The sequence below is a fragment of the Bactrocera neohumeralis genome, chromosome 2 (genome assembly GCF_024586455.1).
Source record: "Bactrocera neohumeralis isolate Rockhampton chromosome 2, APGP_CSIRO_Bneo_wtdbg2-racon-allhic-juicebox.fasta_v2, whole genome shotgun sequence".
NCBI classification, from domain to species: domain Eukaryota; kingdom Metazoa; phylum Arthropoda; class Insecta; order Diptera; family Tephritidae; genus Bactrocera; species Bactrocera neohumeralis.
Window position 1 is genome coordinate 25,025,102 of NC_065919.1, and position 19,384 is coordinate 25,044,485.

The following is a 19,384-nucleotide window of genomic DNA, read 5'->3' on the forward strand; positions in this document are numbered from 1 at the left end:
GAATAATTGGAGAACCATATCGGCCTACCCACCACATCAGGGAGTGTGTTTCGACTGAGTGTAGCGCCGATGAGAACAATTTTGATAATGAAAACAGATTATTTTTCAAATAATGGCGAAAATTATGACCTCTGAATATATTATTAAATGGTTCTTTTTAGCAGTGTGTTATTTTTAAACTCGGTTAGCAATGTATAAGATTTGAATTAAATTACATTTCATTTTATTTTATTATAAAAAAAAACATGGTTTTAAAAACATCTCTCCAAATCGATCGAAAAAAATTCAATCACAGGTGCCCCTGCCTGATGCGTTAACATTGTGTATCATATTTATGACACTTTATGGGTTTTTGATTAATGGCACTTTGGGGCATTATAATGGACTGACTCCGCTCATCTGCATTACCAAATTTCTTTTGCTGTAACTGAAGATATCTATCTTTTTACTGAAGGCGGACGGACGGGCGGACAGCCACTCGGAATTTAACTTGTCTCGTCATCCTGATCATTTATGTACATATATACATATATATAATCCTGTATCTATCTCGCTTAGTTTTGGATGATACGTGCAATCGTTAGGAGAACAAAACTATTATATTCTGTAGCAACACTAGCACTAAACTTAGACACCAGCATAGAGTTACTTTCCTTATTGATTGATTTCCTTTTTTGGATTAAGTTCTCACACAATAGTCGCGCTATATATGATAATCTTATATATTTATAAATATTGAATTTATTTAATGTAAAGTAATCTGTTAGCATTTTAAATTTATATATTATATATATTTATCTGTTATATTTCTTCATCTATAAGTATATTCTTCGAACTTGGTTTCGGTTATATAACACTGTTTGAGGACTAAGATTACAATAGATAATTATGAAGCATCATTTTCATTTCGAGCCACTGCTGGTACTTATCCATGTATATAAACTCCATTGAACCAACGACGACAAAGCAATCCTCGCTGTTTAATATGGCTGTGCCCTCAAGAAGTCCGTCTGTGTTATCCGTATTATTTTTCTGGTTTCTACATGAAAGTGGGAACTCTAAACAAATTGGCATAATTTGTTTTGGAATTATAGTAAAGTAATCGACGAGCACAACAATCGCTGGGGTATCTGTTTGGACTTCAATATTCGGAGCATCAGCTCTGCGTTAAGATAAATGGTAAAATTAATGCTTACTGAAACTAATCATCCATCATTGAGTGGATATGGAACAGAATCACTTACATAATAATTTGAGATATATTGTGACGGCCATTAAGTTGCTCGTATTGACCAAAGATCCCAATAGACATACTCGACGGCAGAACGGTGTATAAAATCGGGTCGTTAGCTGCAATCGAATTGTTCAGGTCATTCGTGTTGAAGCAGAAAGCGGCTGAAAGAATTAAAACTTATGAATGTGTACTCATAAAATTCAACTAAATTTAATTGGACAATTCATTCACAATGGAATACACGATAATAGCAGGGGTAAAGATGAAACTGGTTTTGTGAGTATAAAATTTTTTATAATAATATATAATATATTTTTTTATAATAATACATATTACAGGTATATATTTTTGTTACTCTTTTTAAGTTTTATAAATTACAAATTGCCACCTTAACTTTGAAATGCCGATGTTATTGTTTTCTACGGCGAACCACCAGTATCAATATGTACTTTCCCAAATAAATGCGTTAAGTTGTTGAGATTTATTCCTCTCTCTATTTGTTTACGCCATTGCTTATAACATCCAAATACTTGCTTGTTCGGTTCGCTACTCTCTAATGCTTTATGAAAAGTTGTCGTTAGCACCCTACTTCAACTTCTTTGCTGAAAACTAGGATCACTGATTCGCAGAGCCCACTCGTGGCGGCTTTTACCCTGCTCACATACCGACGAGGGATAAGTGGATGGGGGAAGGGCGCTGGAGCAGAGGCGCAGTGAGCTTTTTACGTACTGGTCGAAGCCAGGAGGGAAGGAGAGAAATTGGTGGGGAAGTTTCATGTAAGATCAATCTTAGATCTCGGCTACCGGACCACTGTTTTTTTTTTTTTCAGACAGTAGTAAAAAGTAAAGTCCTCTCTTGTCGAACAAAAACCAAACTCTGTAAGTCACTCATTATTTCCGTCCTGCTATCTGGTGCCGAGGCATGGACGATGACAACATTCGTTGACCCGACGTTACAAGTTTTCGAGAGAAAGGTTCTGCGGAAGATTTATTATCCTTAGCGCATATGCGACAACATTGACATAGTTCAGCAAATTAACATAATCCGTATGGACACCCCAGCTCTAAAAGTATTCGACACGAGAAAGATGTCCACTCCATAGGAAAGACCTCCACTCCGTAGGAAAGACCAAGTGAAGAAGGACCTGGCTTCGCTATTAATCTCCAATTGGCGGCACGTAGCGAAAAGAAGAAACGACTGGCGCACTGTTGTTAACTCGGCTATAATCACGTAAGCGGTGTCTACGTCAGTAAAGAAGAAGAACAAAAAGTGATTGCATTAGGTGGCGGTAGATCTACTGCTTCGAAGTAGCAGAATCGCTGGCCACTGCAAAGTTGATGAGCCAAAGTGGGAGCCCATGCGCCCGTTCACATTGCACCATAAACTGTAGTTTTTAACAAAGTCTTCACTAAGTAACCCTAATTGAAGCCTATTGAGTTTCGGAATGATTTAAGCAAGATCAGCAAGACCGCCCAACCTAATCGATTTACTTTCTCAATCTGATAATTATCACTAGGCTAATACCTAGGAGTATTTCATTAAAACTAAAATCCTATTACTTACAAGTCAGCACAAGTTTCGGTGAAATTATAGTGCCTCTGCAAGCCATCTGATATTGGAGCTGTTGCTGGTTTAAGTCATCTTTACTGATTCTGTAGATGCTCACACCCGCCTCCTCAATCATCGGTTTATCCTTGGATTGTTTTACACACTGCGGCTTACATTTTAGTTTCGTCTTATCCCATTCTCCATCAACACCGCAACGCAATTTTTGACTTGGAGAGCTAGATATATAACCCTCAGCACATGTTACAACGGCAGTTGTATCAGGCTTACTGTATACTTGACAATCGGTTGTTTTATTTTCGTATGTACATATAGTGTCGGTCGATATACCATTCCAGTGCGGTGGGCAACGTTCTACGAAGAGAGTAAATATATGTATGTATGTTTACATATATAATATGCATTAAATTATAACATACAAATTTCAGTTTCGTGATAATTTTGCAGCAACAACTTACTTTCGCATTTTGGAACCGCCGAGGACCATTGGCCTGTAGTCATGCATAGCGCCATAGAGTCTCCATCGACCAAGTACCAGCCTTCGTCACAGCTGAATGTGACAATGGTGTTAACGTCAACTTGACTGCCTACTTTCAGTGTTACGTTCTTATCTTCATCAGCTGCACGTAAACCTATTCGATTAGCCGGTATGGCGCAGCGTCGGTTTGGTATTCGAATTTCCGCATCTAGAGATATAATTGGTGTAATTGGTTTTATACCGATGACTTCGGGCATAATATTGGACGTGCCAGCTATATTCTTCTCAGTTATTATTGTACTGGAAATTTGCCCTGAAAGTATTTCTTCCACTAAAATTGCCTTCTCTTTAACCACATCATATTTTTCTACATTGGCTGCATAACTATCATCGAAATGCAACGCTTCATATTTCTCTTTCTCCTCTATTATGGGAGCACACAGCTCAGCATATTCATCCGAACCGTCGGCGCAGTCTACTTCGCCATTGCAGAGCGCTGTGTAGGGCACACAGGCACCATAACCACAGGTAAATGCTCCATCGGCACATACTATATGGGCACACATTTCAACAGACTCGTCGGAGCCATCACTGCAGTCTATTATGCCATTACACAGATCGTCGTTGAAAATGCATTCCTGCGAACGGCATTGCACCAATTCATCCGAGCTGTGAAAATTACAAATTAAGATTCATGAGCGATATCGGTAACACGGTGCGAGAAGGCTACGAAACATTTACATAATTAAAACTTGTATAATTCTTATGTAATAAGTTCCCTATATTCGAAAGCATAAAGTCAAATTAGGCGAATCTCATTCCTTCGTCGCGCTGGTCATTTGTTTAGATACTTCTTTACTCGTATATGTTCCTCCACGTTTCGTTTTGGGTGTTACAAAAGTTGTGGCAAAATTAAATGACCAGTTCAGGGAATAAAACATCAGTAGTTCGGCAGACATATTGTCATTATTACATGCAACTTGCTTCTCAAACAGTTCCTTAATGAATGTAGAACATATACAAGGAGCATTCCAAAGTAAACTGGACTGTTTGAATCCGGCGCCATCTATATCAGTATGTTTGTGTTATCGGTGCGAAAATGAGCTTGGAACAAAGAGCCAACATTAAATTTTGTTTTAGAATTGGTAAAACCTTTACCGAAACGTTTCAATTGATGAAACAAGTTTATGACGATGATTGCCTATCCCGTAGCAGAGTGCACGAGTGGTCTCAACGTTTTCAAATGGTCGTGAGGACATAAATGACGATCAAGATGTGGCCCAATCAAAGTCCGTGATCACCGGAAATTCCATCGAAACTGTGCGTGAATTCATCAAAAATCAGCCGAAATCATCATTGAAATTCACGGAAATGGAATTGAACATCTTCAAAACATCGATTTATGGCAATTCGACCGAACATTTGGGATTACGAAAGGTGTGTGCACCGTTTGTCTCACACAAATTGACTCACGATCAAAAATTGCTCAGAATCCAACATTCGAAGGACGATTGTGACCGATTATTTGACCAAGAATCACTTTTTAACCATTAACCACTCCCCGTATTCACCTGATATGGCACCGTGGGACTTCTTCCTCTTCGGAAAAATGCATTTGCCCATGAAAGGAAAGCGTTATGCAGACGTAGAGGCCATTCAAAAGGCTTGCACCGACTTACTGGCGGCCATACCGGCCAACGAGCTAAAACACTCGTTCGACATACTTCTGGATCGTGTAAAAAGCTGTATTGAAGCAGAAGGAGACTATTTTGAATAAAATTAATTTATTTTCCCTAAAAAACCATTTGTTCTGTTTTTTTTTTAAAGTCCTGTTTACTTTGGAACACACCTTGTACAGTTACAATAAAGAACAATTTGCCAAAAATATGACGAAACTGTTCACGATCTTCTAGTCTCTCTTCACATAACAAATGTACATATTGCCGTCCGACCGATTATATTCACATTATATTGATCGGACAAAATATATACCTGCAACTCATATAAAAATTCGTCTGTTTTTTATACTCTCGCAACAATGTTGCTAACGAGAGTATTATAGTTTTGTTCACATAACGGTTGTTTGTAAGTCCTAAAACTAAAAGAGTCAGATATAGGGTTATATATACCAATGTGATCAGGGCGACGAGTAGAGTCGAAATCCGGATGTCTGTCTGTCCGTCCGTCTGTCCGTCCGTCTGTCCGTCCGTCCGTCCGTCTGTCCGTCCGTCCGTGCAAGCTGTAACTTGAGTAAAAATTGAGATATCATGATGAAACTTGGTACACGTATTCCTTGGCTCCATAAGAAGGTTAAGTTCGAAGATGGGCAAAATCGGCCCACTGCCACGCCCACAAAATGGCGGAAACCGAAAACCTATAAAGTGTCATAACTAAGCCATAAATAAAGATATTAAAGTGAAATTTGGCACAAAGGATCGCATTAGGGTGGGGCATATTTGTACGTAGTTTTTTTTGGAAAAGTGGGCGTGGCCCCGCCCCCTAATAAGTTTTTTGTACATATCTCGGAAACTATTATAGCTATGTCAACCAAACTCTACAGAGTCGTTTTCTTCAGGTATTTCCATATACAGTTCAAAAATGGAAGAAATCGGATAATAACCACGCCCACCTCCCATACAAAGGTTATGTTCAAAATCACTAAAAGTGCGTTAACCGACTAACAAAAAACGTCAGAAACACTAAATTTTACGGAAGAAGTGGCAGAAGGAAGCTGCCCCCAGGCTTTTTTTAAAAATTGAAAATGGGCGTGGCGCCGCCCACTTATGGACCAAGAAGCATATCTCAGGCGCTACTAGACCGATTTCAATGAAATTCGGTATATAATGTTTTCTTAACACCCTGATGACATGTACGAAATGTGGCTGAAATCGGTTCACAACCACGCCTTCTTCCAATATAACGCTATTTTGAATTCCATCTGATGCCTTCTCTGTATAATATATAGTACATTAGGAACCAATGATGATAGCGGAATAAAACTTTACAAAAATACGGTATTTGAAAAATATGTAAATGACGTATAATTAAATCTCGATTATCACTTTATCATGCGAGAGTATAAAATGTTCGGTGACACCCGAACTTAGCCCTTCCTTACTTGTTTTGTTATAATTTTGAGTATAAATCTCGAAATATTTCGCAATCTTTAGTTTTTTAAAATTTTCAGAAAATTTTTTGCGCCTCCACGCAAGCTGAGCGGCTTGGTAGTGTGCAAAGTATATATTATTGATTGTTATATAAAGCAGTTCTAGTACTTACTCACAACTGCCTTGAAGTATTTTCGAGCATTTCTCATAATCCTCGGTGCATAGCAAAGTTGTTTCGTCCGAACCGTCCGCGCAGTCCTTATTTTTATCACATCGTTTGTTTTTAGGAATACAGGCACCATATTTGCATTTATACTCATTTTCCGTACATGTGCGATTCACACATTTCGGCAGTATCTCATCTGAGCCATCTGCACAATCTTTAACACCGTTGCAAACCACTGCCGGGTCTATGCAATCACCGTTGTCGCAAGTGATTTCATTGTCCTTACACGGAAATTGCACCTTCCCTATTAAAAAAGAGGAACGTGGCAACGTTGGGTGAATGAAACTTAAGGTAGGAGAACTTACTTTCGCAATGCGGCCACTGTCGATACCAATCATTATTCACACATTTCAAATGATCGATTCCAATCAATGTAAAGTTAGGTAAACAATCGAAATGCACTGTATCATTTTGTAATACCTTACTGGAGGAGCTCAAAATCGTAACCACTTCACCGGTTTTATTTAAAATCAACAAGTTAGGCTTGTCATACGGTATATTACAGTATATTCTAACAGGCTTTGCTTCATCTCTCTCTTTCTCCATCTCTTTTAAGCTATCAGTGATTTGCACAATCACGACTGGTTCATCGGATCCGTCGAGGCAGTCCCAAACTTGATTACCGACCTGTTGTACACTAATGCATGCGCCATAGGCACAACGAAATGAGCCATCTGAACATTCTAAATGAGCGCATGCATTTACAGTCTCATCTGATGCGTCCTTGCAATCTGCAAAACCGTTACACATGTCCAATTCATCAATACATTCGCCCGTATTGCATTGGAACTTTTCCTCTGAACTGTAAATGTGGTGCAATTGTCAAACTAGGTATTCACATTTATACATATGTATACATACAATATTAATACAAAAGCAATTAAGAATTTAAGTCAACTAATTTAAAACTCACCATGTTCCTTGCATCTTTTCGAAGACCTTTTCAGTTGGATCACAGAGAAAGTCTGTCTCATCAGATCGATCGAAACAATCAATTTGCTTGTTGCACTTGAGTTCGGCGCCTATACAAGCTCCGTAAGCACAGCGATATTGCTGCGCATTACAAAGCTTCGCTGCACATGTCCATGAAGTCTCATCTCGTCCATTAGTACAATGAACGAAACCGTCACATACATTGGACTCTGGTATGCTCGTATTCGCTTTATCCTTACAGGGCCACTCAGTATTTGATGAAAACGCTGTTGGAAAAAATATATTAAAATAAACAAGAAATTGAAATATGCTGTTGCTGCTTTTGTAGCAAATTTTGACATCAGCAGAATTTCTCCCAACCACATTATAATCATTTTTGGTCAATTGGTTTTGTAAGACGCACACAGAGAGTGCAAATTATGAAATTCTTTACGCTCTTGTTCCAAGATATACGCAGTTAAATTGGTGATCACAAAGCGAGAGAGAGAAATAGAGAGTCGAGTTAAACCTAATTTGTCAGAAGAGTAAAACATTTTAAGAAAAAAATATCCTCTCTTTATAAAACATAACATTAAGTTTATTGTGTTAGTCTTGTTGAAATATAAAAAATTAAAAATTTGAGTTGTGCTGAAGCCAGAAAAAAATCAGTTAAAAAGAGATAAGACAGCATAGATTTGCATCACGCAGATGATGCACGTAGATTAAATATACATATAGTATATTAAAACCTACTGTTTATAAATGCTTTTAAGAAATTAATGTCGCGGTGGCAAAAATTAAAAAACAATGGGTCTTTGGTTTCTATAGTCTCTATATACTTAACACAAGGATCTACAAAGTTCCGTTTGAATTTATTAAAGCAATTTATCTTTATTCAACCGAAGAAGCATCTTTATCTGGTAACCATGCCAAAGATGGGTAAATTAGGGCAATGCATCTCTTAGAAATCATATACTTAATATAAATAATTTTGAGCCGTTGGCTTTATACTGCAAATATTTGTAAATATGTAAGTTATCACAATGAAATTCTGAGACAATCTTTATCTGATAACAGTGTAGCCTTATGTCTAAAATGGATTAAATCGTGTGAATACACCTCAGCCCTCCTATACCAAATATTAGGATTTCTAACCAATCTTAATATCTGAAAATCAGATGCCGAATATATCGGTAAATGTGTGAGTTATCTTCCTAAAATGAAAATATGTTCCGAAAAAAACTTGAATTATGTCAAAAGTTCACTCACTTAGTCCAGATCTTTGCCTATCTCCAAAACACGCACTTATAATGAAAAATGAAATCAGTCAATATCTGACTTTAAAACGTTAATATGTATATGTTGGTCAAAATGTAGTTATAGTATAAGACCTATAATTAACAGAACCTTTTGGTTTCTTCGGACAAAGAATAGTGAATCCTTAAAAAATATTTTTTAATACAAAGTTTTGCAATGCCTGAAAGAATTTCCCCAGCTTTGCGCTTTGCAAACGCGAGAGTGAAAGGTCTTGGGTTACAGATGGGAACGATTATTGTCGACTTGTTTGCATGCCAAACTCATAAACCCATGTCTCATCGGCAGTTATAATGCTCTCCATGTATGTGGGTTCAGAATTGGAACGATTTAAGCATATCCAAAGAGACCTGTTTATGGTACACTTTGAAACAACTTCAGCTTTATCGGGATGAGTCGGAAATCCACGCACTCGCGAGAGATGCCGAGCTCTCTTATCATCTCTTTAACACTTTCCTGATGATTTTCAAGCACCACATCCCTCAATTTTTAATATTTTCAGCAGTTGAAAAGGTCGAAGGCCGTCCAGAACGAGGCATGTTTTCAGCGATCTCTCGACCGTCTTTGAAAGCTTTGTACCACTTGTACGCTTGTATTTTTGATAAAACTGAATCACCGTTTTTGGCACCGGTATACTAATTAATCACTTTTCCAACATTCGGAACGATTCCACACACAAAATTTTGTTAGAAATACATAATTTGAAAAAAATTCTTTGTTCGCTATTTTTTCACATTCTAAAAATTGTAACACACTACTGAGGTGTACCGACTTTAGCAGCTGTTATAAACAAACTGGTTGACAGATCGCACTCATATCTTTTACCTGGAGAATTTATACTACAATTTCAGGGTACTATTTTGTCACAATGTGATGAGTACATATTAAAAAGCAATAAAGTGCATACATTTAAATATGTATATACATGTACAGTATAGGTATATTTATGCATGCATAGTTCTTTGTGAATATTATATAAATATATTTTGTTGTGTATCTTCAAAATTTCAAATAACTTACCTGTATTTATTAGACAGAGAACAATTTGCGCGCTTAATAAATATTTAAAGTATTGAAACATTTTTGTAGATTTTAATTTCGCACAGCACTTGAAGTTTAAGAACATTCACAGTCGAAGACAAGCTTTATTTTCAATATTTTTCAGCCACATCACTAAAGTTCGAAAATGCGATGATCTACGATGCTGCATTTAATCTACACTGACTCAAAAAATACCGACAGCCTTTAACGTTTGCACTGCGAGCACATATGATGATGATAATATACATATGTATGTACGGTTGTAGGTATGAATTGTTGTTATCTTCTCAATTTTATTGGGAAGCCAATCACCTATTGAATAAAGATTGTTTACTCTGCTTGTGTGTGTGTGTGTCAACGATGTTGTGTCAAGGTGACCAGAGTGAGCGTCTTTTTCTATATAATAAGAGCAATCAAGAGCTACATTGCGACAACTAAGTGAACGGAACGGAAAGTGTAAAATATTTAATCATTTATCAACATTTATTTTGTCGCCTTCAAAGTATGTAATCCCCAACGGATGTAGTAAACTTATGCCAACGATTTTTCCAGTCCTTGAAATACTTTTCAGAGGCACATTTTGGGTGGTCTTCAGTTTCTTCAGCGAATTTTGTTTTATCTCTTCGCTCCATGGTCCATAAATTGTTCTTCTACAATTAAGCCTGTTTCGTCGGATGTTCCACCGCAAACGCCTCAGTACGATCAAAAAGAAGTCTTTATTAATCCTCCATGTCGAGCTCTTTTGCCATCTCTCTAATAATTGGCTGACGATTTTCAAGCGCCATATCGTTCACAATTTTAATATTTTCATTAGTTTAAGAGGTCGAAGGTCGTCCAGAACGAGGCATGTCTTCAACGATCTCTCGCCCGTCATCGAAGGCTTTGTACCACTTGTAGGCTTGTGGTTTTGAATCACCGTAAACCTTTATCAACATTCGCAACGACTCCATACACGAATTTTGGTTAGAAATATAAAATTTGAGACAAATTCTTTTTACGATATTTTTATCCATTTTAAAAATCGCAACGCACTACTGAGGTTTGCCGACTTAAGCAGCAGCTATAAATAAACTGGTTGACAGTTCACGCTCATATTTTACATAGTAATTCAGAACAGTCCTACCAACTTAACAAATTACCTGTTTTTGAAATATCATTACAGTTTCCGGGTGCTTTCTTATCACAATTTAGATTGCTTTTTTTAAATTTATTTGTTTGTCTTCGGAAAGTGCCACAACTTGCTGTGTGAATATTAACTGATTGGGCTGCTGTTTGACCCATAATCATTATTGTTAACCAATATGAAGCTTTCAATTGAAGTCGATGACGATGGATGTTGGCTCAGATTGCTGTCCACAAATGTTTTAAATATTCAGCTTTTGTTGCAAAAAACTAAAGGAACCAAACTGAACGGCTGCTGTCAAAGAGATGTGACGTTCCTTGGCCACTCAGAGCTTCAAATCGGACAATCCCCCCGTCTTTCCTTTTGTTATTATGTTCAAAGAAGCTATAAATCCCCGTATTAAGACAAGCACTCAAGACAAAATTATCATAATTATAAGTTTACCGCCGAGAAAGTAATGACAAACGAAGCAAAACGAGCTCATTTTGCTTTGGTCTCGAATGTATGAGATATGTTTTAAGTTCTTAAAAGCTTCCATAATGACAGATGGCGCATTCTGAATTTTAACGGCGTCCAATAAATATCTATTTTTTACCATCAATTCTCTTTTCAAATGCAGGATATATTTCTAACGACCTCATAATAATACTTACTGCTGGTCTTGGATATTTCGACAGAATATACCTGGAAGATACAGAAATTCAAAACAGAACAAATTGGGCTAGACGGCATTAATTTTAAACTATAATGTAACTGTTTCGTAGTTCTCACTGAACAATCAAATAGACATGAAAACTCAATTCCGTTTCCCCAATCTGCTATACCAGCCATTGAACTTAGAGTTGGAACAAGGTGAGAGCGGCATGGTTAGGGTAAGGTACTTTGTTTTACCATTCACTTTTATTTTCTCCAAAAGCTATACCGTTAGTGTTGTAAAGCTCTCGTAATATTTTGAAAGCACTTTTAAACAGTAACAGAGCAAATATTTTCGTGTACAAAATTTCACGGGTGCTCACTTGTGCTATTCGCTAGATTGTTAGTTCTCTGTAAACACAGATAAACACCAAAGCTTTAAAGCAATGTGCTTTTCTCCACACTATGGTAATTTAAATGGCCAAATGAAAGAATTTGTTATGCTCACGCGCAGCCGAACATTTGATACCCTCGTAATTTAAGCACAAAGATATACTGTTATGAGTAAAATATTATCTGTAATTTTCATTGAGATAACTCAAATATTGACCAACATATCCAGCATAAAGTCACCTGGAAGTTCGAAAATCTTTTTATTAGGTATATGGGACCTCAGGGCAGTATTGACCCGATTCAATCCATATTTGATACACAGAATTATTATTGTCAGTAAAGGTTTCTCTCTAAAGTTCAGTTGTATATCTCAGACATTGACCGATATTTTCAGTTAAAAGTCAACTATAGATACTTGTGTCCACATATTTGGTACCTAGGGTCTTGAACAGTTTTGGTTGGGCGGTCCCAATTGTTCAAAACCGACTCCCACTCTTATCATATGGAGGAATCAAATTTAAAGTCTTGGCATAATTAGTTATTGACTTATAGCGCTTTTAGTAGATATGGGATTTCACCAAAAAGTGGGGTTATCTTCCGATTTCATCACGCCACATGTCGGTAGGAGTTCTTATAATATTAGACTTCCAATTTAATTGTTTGGCTTCATATTTAGGCATATATACATTAAACAACAGGGACTGGGATTCCTTCCAAGTTCATATCGTTATTATTCCAGAAAAAGGAATAAAGCTTTTTGCATAAAGGCAAAGCCCTGGACCTGTAGGCTAAAAAATAACATTGGCTGCACTGATATTTTCCAATAGAAAGAGTAAATTTATAAATTAACGAAAACAAACCAAGTAAACTTTGGTTGCGCCGGAGCTATAATACCCTTCAGAAATATAAAAGTTTTCTCATTGCGTTAACCAAACTATCCATGCAAATATTCTTGAAAAGATCTCGTCAAATAAAAAAGCTTTCCATACAAGCATTTCATTTCGATAGTTCAGTATGCCATATATTCTCTGATTTAAGTTTCTTCAACTATTGTACGTACATATGTATGTAGTATTGTTTTGAACAAGAGCACATGCCGAATTTCGTTCATAAAACATCTTTGTTTTGATCATTCAGTTTATATCCCAGATATATGCTATAATGGTCCGGTATCGGCAGTCCGAAAACTCAGCAGCTTCTTGGTGAGAAACAGGAGCACTGGCTCAATACGGCAGCGAAGGATTGATAAAGAGCATGCATCAGCTTTCTTGTAGAATATGGTCGGACGAAAGCATGCCGACGATTTGAATTTAAGTGTGCTCTGCGCAATCCACTAAAAGGTATCACCACAATCTGCGTCAACTACCGTGGGCTAAGCCTTGCTAACATCGCGTATAAAATTCTATCGTAGCATTCAGTGTGAAAAGACTGGAGCCCACCGTTAACAAACTGATTGGTCTTTATCAGTGTGGCTTTAGACCAGAAAAATCTACAATCGACCAGATTTTCATCATACGCCAAATCTCTGAAAAGACCCGTAAAAGGAAGATCGGCAAACATCACCTCATCGTTGATTTTAAAGCCGCCTTCGACAGCACGAAAAGAAGCTATCTCTATGCCACTATGTCTGAACTTGATATCCACACCAAACTAATAAGGATGTGTAAACTGACGTCGAGCAATACGAAAAGCTTCGTCAAGATCGAGAAGAACGTCTCCGATCCGTTCGATAACCAGCGCTGTTTTAGACATGAAGACTCCCTATCGAATGACTTCTACAATCTATTGATCGAGAAAACAATTCGAGCTGCGAAAGAGAAGAGTACAATTTTCTATAAGAGTGTTCAGCTGCTGGCGTATGCTGATGATATTGGTATCATTGGCCTCAACAACCGCGTCGTTAGTTCTGCTTTCTCCAGACAGGATAGGGAAGCGAAGGAAATGAGTTTGGTAGTGAACGAGGACAAGACGAAATATCCTCTGTCATCAAACAAACACTCATCGCACTGGCGACTAGGCAACAACGTCACTGTTGACAGTCATAACTTCGGAGTCGTAGATAGTTTCGTCTAGCTAGGAACCAGCATCAACACCAACAACAACGTCAGCCTCGAAATCCAGGACTGAATAACTCTTGCCAACTTGTAGCAGTTCGGACTGAGTAGGCAATTGAGAAGAAAAGTCCTTTCTCTACGAACAAAACCAAACTCTATAAGTCACTCATCATCCTCGTCCTGCTGCATGGTGCAGAGGCATGGACGATGACAACATCTGATGAGTCGACGTTACGAGTTTTCGAGAGAAATGTTCTGCGGAAGATTTATGGTCCCTAGCGCATTGGCAACAGCGAATATCGCAGTCGATGGAACGATGAGCTGTATGAGATATACGACGACATTGACATAGTGAATTAAGTTACGCTGGCTAGGTCATATCGTCCGAATGGATGAAAACGTTCCAGCTCTGAAAGTATTCGACACAGCGTCGGGAGAAGCAGAGGAGGAGGAAGACCTCCACTCCGCTGGAAAGACCAAGTAGACAAGAACCTGGCTAAACTGGGAATTTCCAATTGGCGCCGAACAGCGGAGTGGAAGAACGACTGGTGCGCTGTTGTAAACTCGTCTATAACCGTGTGAGCGGTGTCTATATCAATAAAAAAGAAGAAAAAGAATGGAGCTGCTATAAAAACAGAACGGTCGGAATCAATTTCCTGTGTGGAAAACATTTGACCGGATATCTTTAAGAAATTTGGTATATACGATTGTCTAAAGCAATGATGAAATGTCCGAAGGAATTGTTTATAGCTGCCATACTAACTGATCGATCAAGACCAAGTTCTTGTAAACAACCTTTGACCATTTACTATTATCAGGCTTTCCTTTCACCTCATTCAATGGAATTTTGGCACACTTGGGTCCATTATATAATTAGTCATCTCTTTTTATTTTATTTGATGACAACGCTTTTCGGGGTACATTTGAAATTGTGAGGAAAAAACAATCGATATACACCGCTTAAATCTTCTTTTGTTTCTATGCAGGTGTATATGAAAGACTTTAGTCTGGAATGCTACATATAATACATATGTATTAAATATTCTGATTACATTCCTTGTATCTTCTGCTTAATACGAGAGTTTGAAATATATTTTTACTCCAGTGCCAACTTCACCATCTCCATGATTTTATAGTATTTCTTACTTATCATTTCTAAAGCTTTAATCTGCAACCACCTCAGCTCCTCTTTTGCCAGAGTAGGGTTGGGACATAACGGAACGTTTCGGCAACAAAAAGCAGTTCAAGGCGAGAGCCTGCTTAAGAGGCTTAAAAAAACGTTTTTTTGAGGATTTTTTTGGGATTGAAAGAAATTATTGATTAAAGCGAAATTTCTAGAGTTTACAGTTATATGTATATTTAAACATCATATTTTTTGAATACGAAATCTTTGATATTCTTGGTTTGGGGAGCAATTGCCTGATGCACTGCATTTGTCGGACGAGGGCAGGATACAGGTCGCAATTTCAATCGGAAACCAAAAATTCAAAGAGATTCAAATTTGTCAATAACTTATCTTCTAGTTAAACTAAGAAAGTTCCAAAAAAAAATTTAAAAATTCTAAACTTTTTTAAAAATTTATAAAAGTGGTTTTTGATCAAAAAATTGTACTTTATGTTGTTTAAAAATATGTTCAAACTTGACTTTCCAATTTTCTCCTTTTTTAGTTTAAATAGAAGATTATTTAATGCCAAAGATAATAAACTCTGTGCCAATTCCATACGACGCTTAGTTTTTTTTTATCCTGCTCGCCTACCAAGAAAAATCGTAAAAATGAAAAACCGAGAAATCGCGTGTCAAAGTTTTCGCTCTCTGCCCAAGCGCTAATATATCTGTTAGACTCTCGGTCACTATTTCCCTTGTAGCTTCAAATATTCAAAATATTTCGAATTCCCATCTATAAATTTTGGGACACGTTCTTAGACAATTTTTAAAGAGATTTAAGCAAAAAGAAAAAAATCGATTTTTTGAAGCTTCTAAAGCATGCTCCCCCCTTAAGTGTAACCTTATGTGTGCAAATTAGCAGCATTACAACATTATCCGGCGCAGATTTGATAAAAAAAGGCGTTTGTTTTGTTATGATTTTCTTTATTTTTTGTTTTAGATTTAGGACATTAATTTAATTAACTTTATTTCGATAATTACACGTACAATTATAGTTAAAATTACATATACATATAATAACTTACAAACACTTATTGCCAATTAGATTTCTTGCAATAGTTTTCAGCTTTAAGAAGCAATTTATTTTTTATTTTTTATTAATATGCACTATTATTATTTTAAATATTTTTTCAAAATATTCTTACCAATCGCACGTGCTGCATCAAATCGATTACTTTAGTTTAATTCATTACATTTTAACTACTAACGTTTAACATAGTTTGCGCTTGCTAGAAAATACTTGTATGCAAGTAGTTACATACATACACATATGTATTTATATGTGAATCTGCAGTGCTTAGAATTAACGGAAACAAAAATACTCGTAATAATAATTCTTACTCAGTGTCTACTTTGCTGCAGCGTTAAGTGCACGCAAACGCTTGCTTGCATTCAATTAAGCTTATTTTATCTCATAATTTTTAGTAATGTACATTTTCGAAATACAAACATGCATACATACATACATCTCATGAGCGTTATTTGCTTAAAATGCTTATGATACAGTTAGAGGCGCAGTTATGCAACTCTGGTCTCCTCATATAAATACATATTAAAAATGCTGATTTACAATCAAAGTTGCTTAGTTGTATTTAGGGATGCTGTAGTGCTTTGTTTTAATTAACTTTAACTCTTTTCATCAACTGTAAATTTACACATACATATACATATGTATGTATGTCAGCAGGACTTTCTTCTTGGTTTTTTACACATATTTTAATGCAAATGTTTTGTTTTACGCTTTTATTTCCTAAAAATTTAGTTGAAGTGATTCTCGTATGCACACATGTTCAGCTGGCAACGCCATTTCATATTTACTGCACACTCTTCTCTCACTGTGACGGCTTTTTCGTTTCCTGTTAGTTTAGCAGTTTACCAATATTTAGTTTACAGTTACACTTAACTATAAATTACAGTTAAACATTTACATATATATTTGTATGTATTTTAGCCCTTTTGTTTACTTAACATTTTTACATAAATGCGCTTAAATCAATTTCCACATATATAAAAATCAATAAAATTACATGTAACGGTTTCACTGCTCATCTGCTGCTATCTTACACTACTCTAGATAAATAAAATTCACAAATTCACTATTTTAAATGTGTTGATTTTATGCTCTCTGTGTATTTCTCAATCAATCATAGCGGATTAGTTTATTAATTAGTTAATTAATCAATCGGATTAGTTAGTTTGTTGCTGCGCTTTGTTTGAGCGCCATTGGAACTGTTTAACACCAGTGCGTTGCTTATGAGCGCTGATCTACTGGTGTTCAATCTCTTTTCTGTATTACCCTTTAGCAGAAAGGTGATGATGCTTGTAAGTTGAAGTGGTTTGCATGCCGCAAAAGCCAACGCATTTAGGCATACTTAAGTTAATCATTTCTTGATATTGTTCAATCTTGTATTAAATTTCATTTGTTCAGTCTTTTCATGCTAAATTTTTAGTAATGAAAATTAAATAAAAATCCATAGAAATTATGCTGCAATAATTCTTTATTATGTAGAAGCCAAACTATCGAGTTGAAGAAACTTTACAAGTTCGTAGACACGCCGATTAGGATGGAACTTTGTTTTACTGTGTATTTTTTCTTTTGCAGATTTCGAATTCAGTTGTGAAATTCCGTAAACGAGTAAGAACCCCCCATGATGATTAAAATCTGTAATTTAACCGCCATACATATAGACTAACTTTAGCTGTCTTCGATTGCAGGTGCTACACTCCAGCGAATCGAACGAACAAATGGAGAGCATATTTGCTGCAGAAATCCGCTAACATGCTTTCTGACGCATGCGCAATGGTGCAATAATTCTTTCTAAGTGGAGAAATGTTTTTTTTGCGTTAAAAAATGTTCCTTAACCCTTTATTTTTATTTGCTATAAATTACTATATTTGATTTTAAATCTTAAGTTTTAAAAATACAAGGAAAACAAAAAGAAATTTCCATGTTCGCTTGCCATTTGAACCATTCAAAATAGTGAAACTGATCTGAAACACGGTTTTACCTCTTTGATTTGGTATCCACATACTCTATTGCAGGAATTCAACTCGATAACCATGTTGTTGCTTTTACAAATGTGCAATATCTTTGACAAGAGAGCAGAAGCGAGCACAGAAATAACGAATCGAAGACGGCTTTTAATTAACATAACTATTACCAGTAATATTGATAAGAATAAGTGAAACTGTATTGATCGCGTACTCGGCTATAACTGTACCGAAAGTTGAGGACGAAGTATAGATCACGTGTCTCATAGTTGCAATGAATGTCGGCGCAGTGAAAAAGGTTGGCGAAGCGCTACTAGCGTTCGACAATGCCGAAGCAGTCAGTGCCGGCTTCACTTCGATGCTTCAAAGAAATACTTTCTTCAATAAATTATCGTGGTACTAGGTAGGTGAAAACCATTAAGCGTCAGATTGTCTTCTGTTTAATGCAGACATTGTAATTATCATTTAAACTGAATGAAAACTTTAAATGCGTGGCTACCGTTCTCAAAAACTATTGCAGTCGTGTTAAACTAAAACAGGTGGCAGCGTGGAAAAAATACTATAAAATTCATAATTGGTTGCTTGTTTCGTAGTATTTACTTCAATAGTCGACTTATTAGACTTAAAATGATTAAATTGGTACATAACTTTAAAAACATTAGAATATTTTGCTGAGCGTTATGTTTATTAGTTTAAGATGACTCAAAACTGAAAATGGCATTTAGGAAATCAGAACAACAAATTTGTGGAAAATGGAAAATTTATGTTAGTAAATTTTTTTTTAAATGTTATCTCTATACCTCCAAACTTACCAACTGGTTGGAATCGCCCTACAGTCCACCCTAATGCGCTTATTTTATAACAACTCATTTCAATCAAGTTCTTTATGTTTTGGGTATGTAATAACTATTGGAGAAGGAGGATAAAGAAATGTAAGTTTTAAACAATAACTTGGAGGCTGTAATACAGGCTTAGGTTGAAAAATATTTTGAAAAAAGAATGGTTATTTCAACAATTCCCTCTTTTTGAAAATATATTATCAGAAAGTCCAGTGCAGTGGTAAAATTAATTTAATTTAAATTTGGAGCTCAATATTTATGGCTCACGATTGGTTGAGAAATTCTTTTAGCAAATATGGAGAAATGTTG

General features: G+C 36.3%; 1 protein-coding gene across 1 annotated transcript; it reads right to left on the reverse strand.

The window, feature by feature from the left end:
* Positions 1-708: 708 nt before the first annotated feature.
* LOC126765069 (uncharacterized) lies at positions 709-10,052 on the reverse strand. Its single transcript, XM_050482682.1, has 8 exons — positions 9,858-10,052; positions 7,525-7,810; positions 6,917-7,413; positions 6,558-6,855; positions 3,259-3,947; positions 2,798-3,154; positions 1,245-1,395; positions 709-1,162 (listed from the first exon to the last, which is right to left on the reverse strand). Exons 1-8 carry the CDS (start codon positions 9,961-9,963, stop codon positions 874-876), a joined length of 2,673 nt encoding a protein of 890 aa, XP_050338639.1. The 5' UTR covers positions 9,964-10,052; the 3' UTR covers positions 709-873.
* Between the last annotated feature and the right edge of the window lie 9,332 nt (positions 10,053-19,384).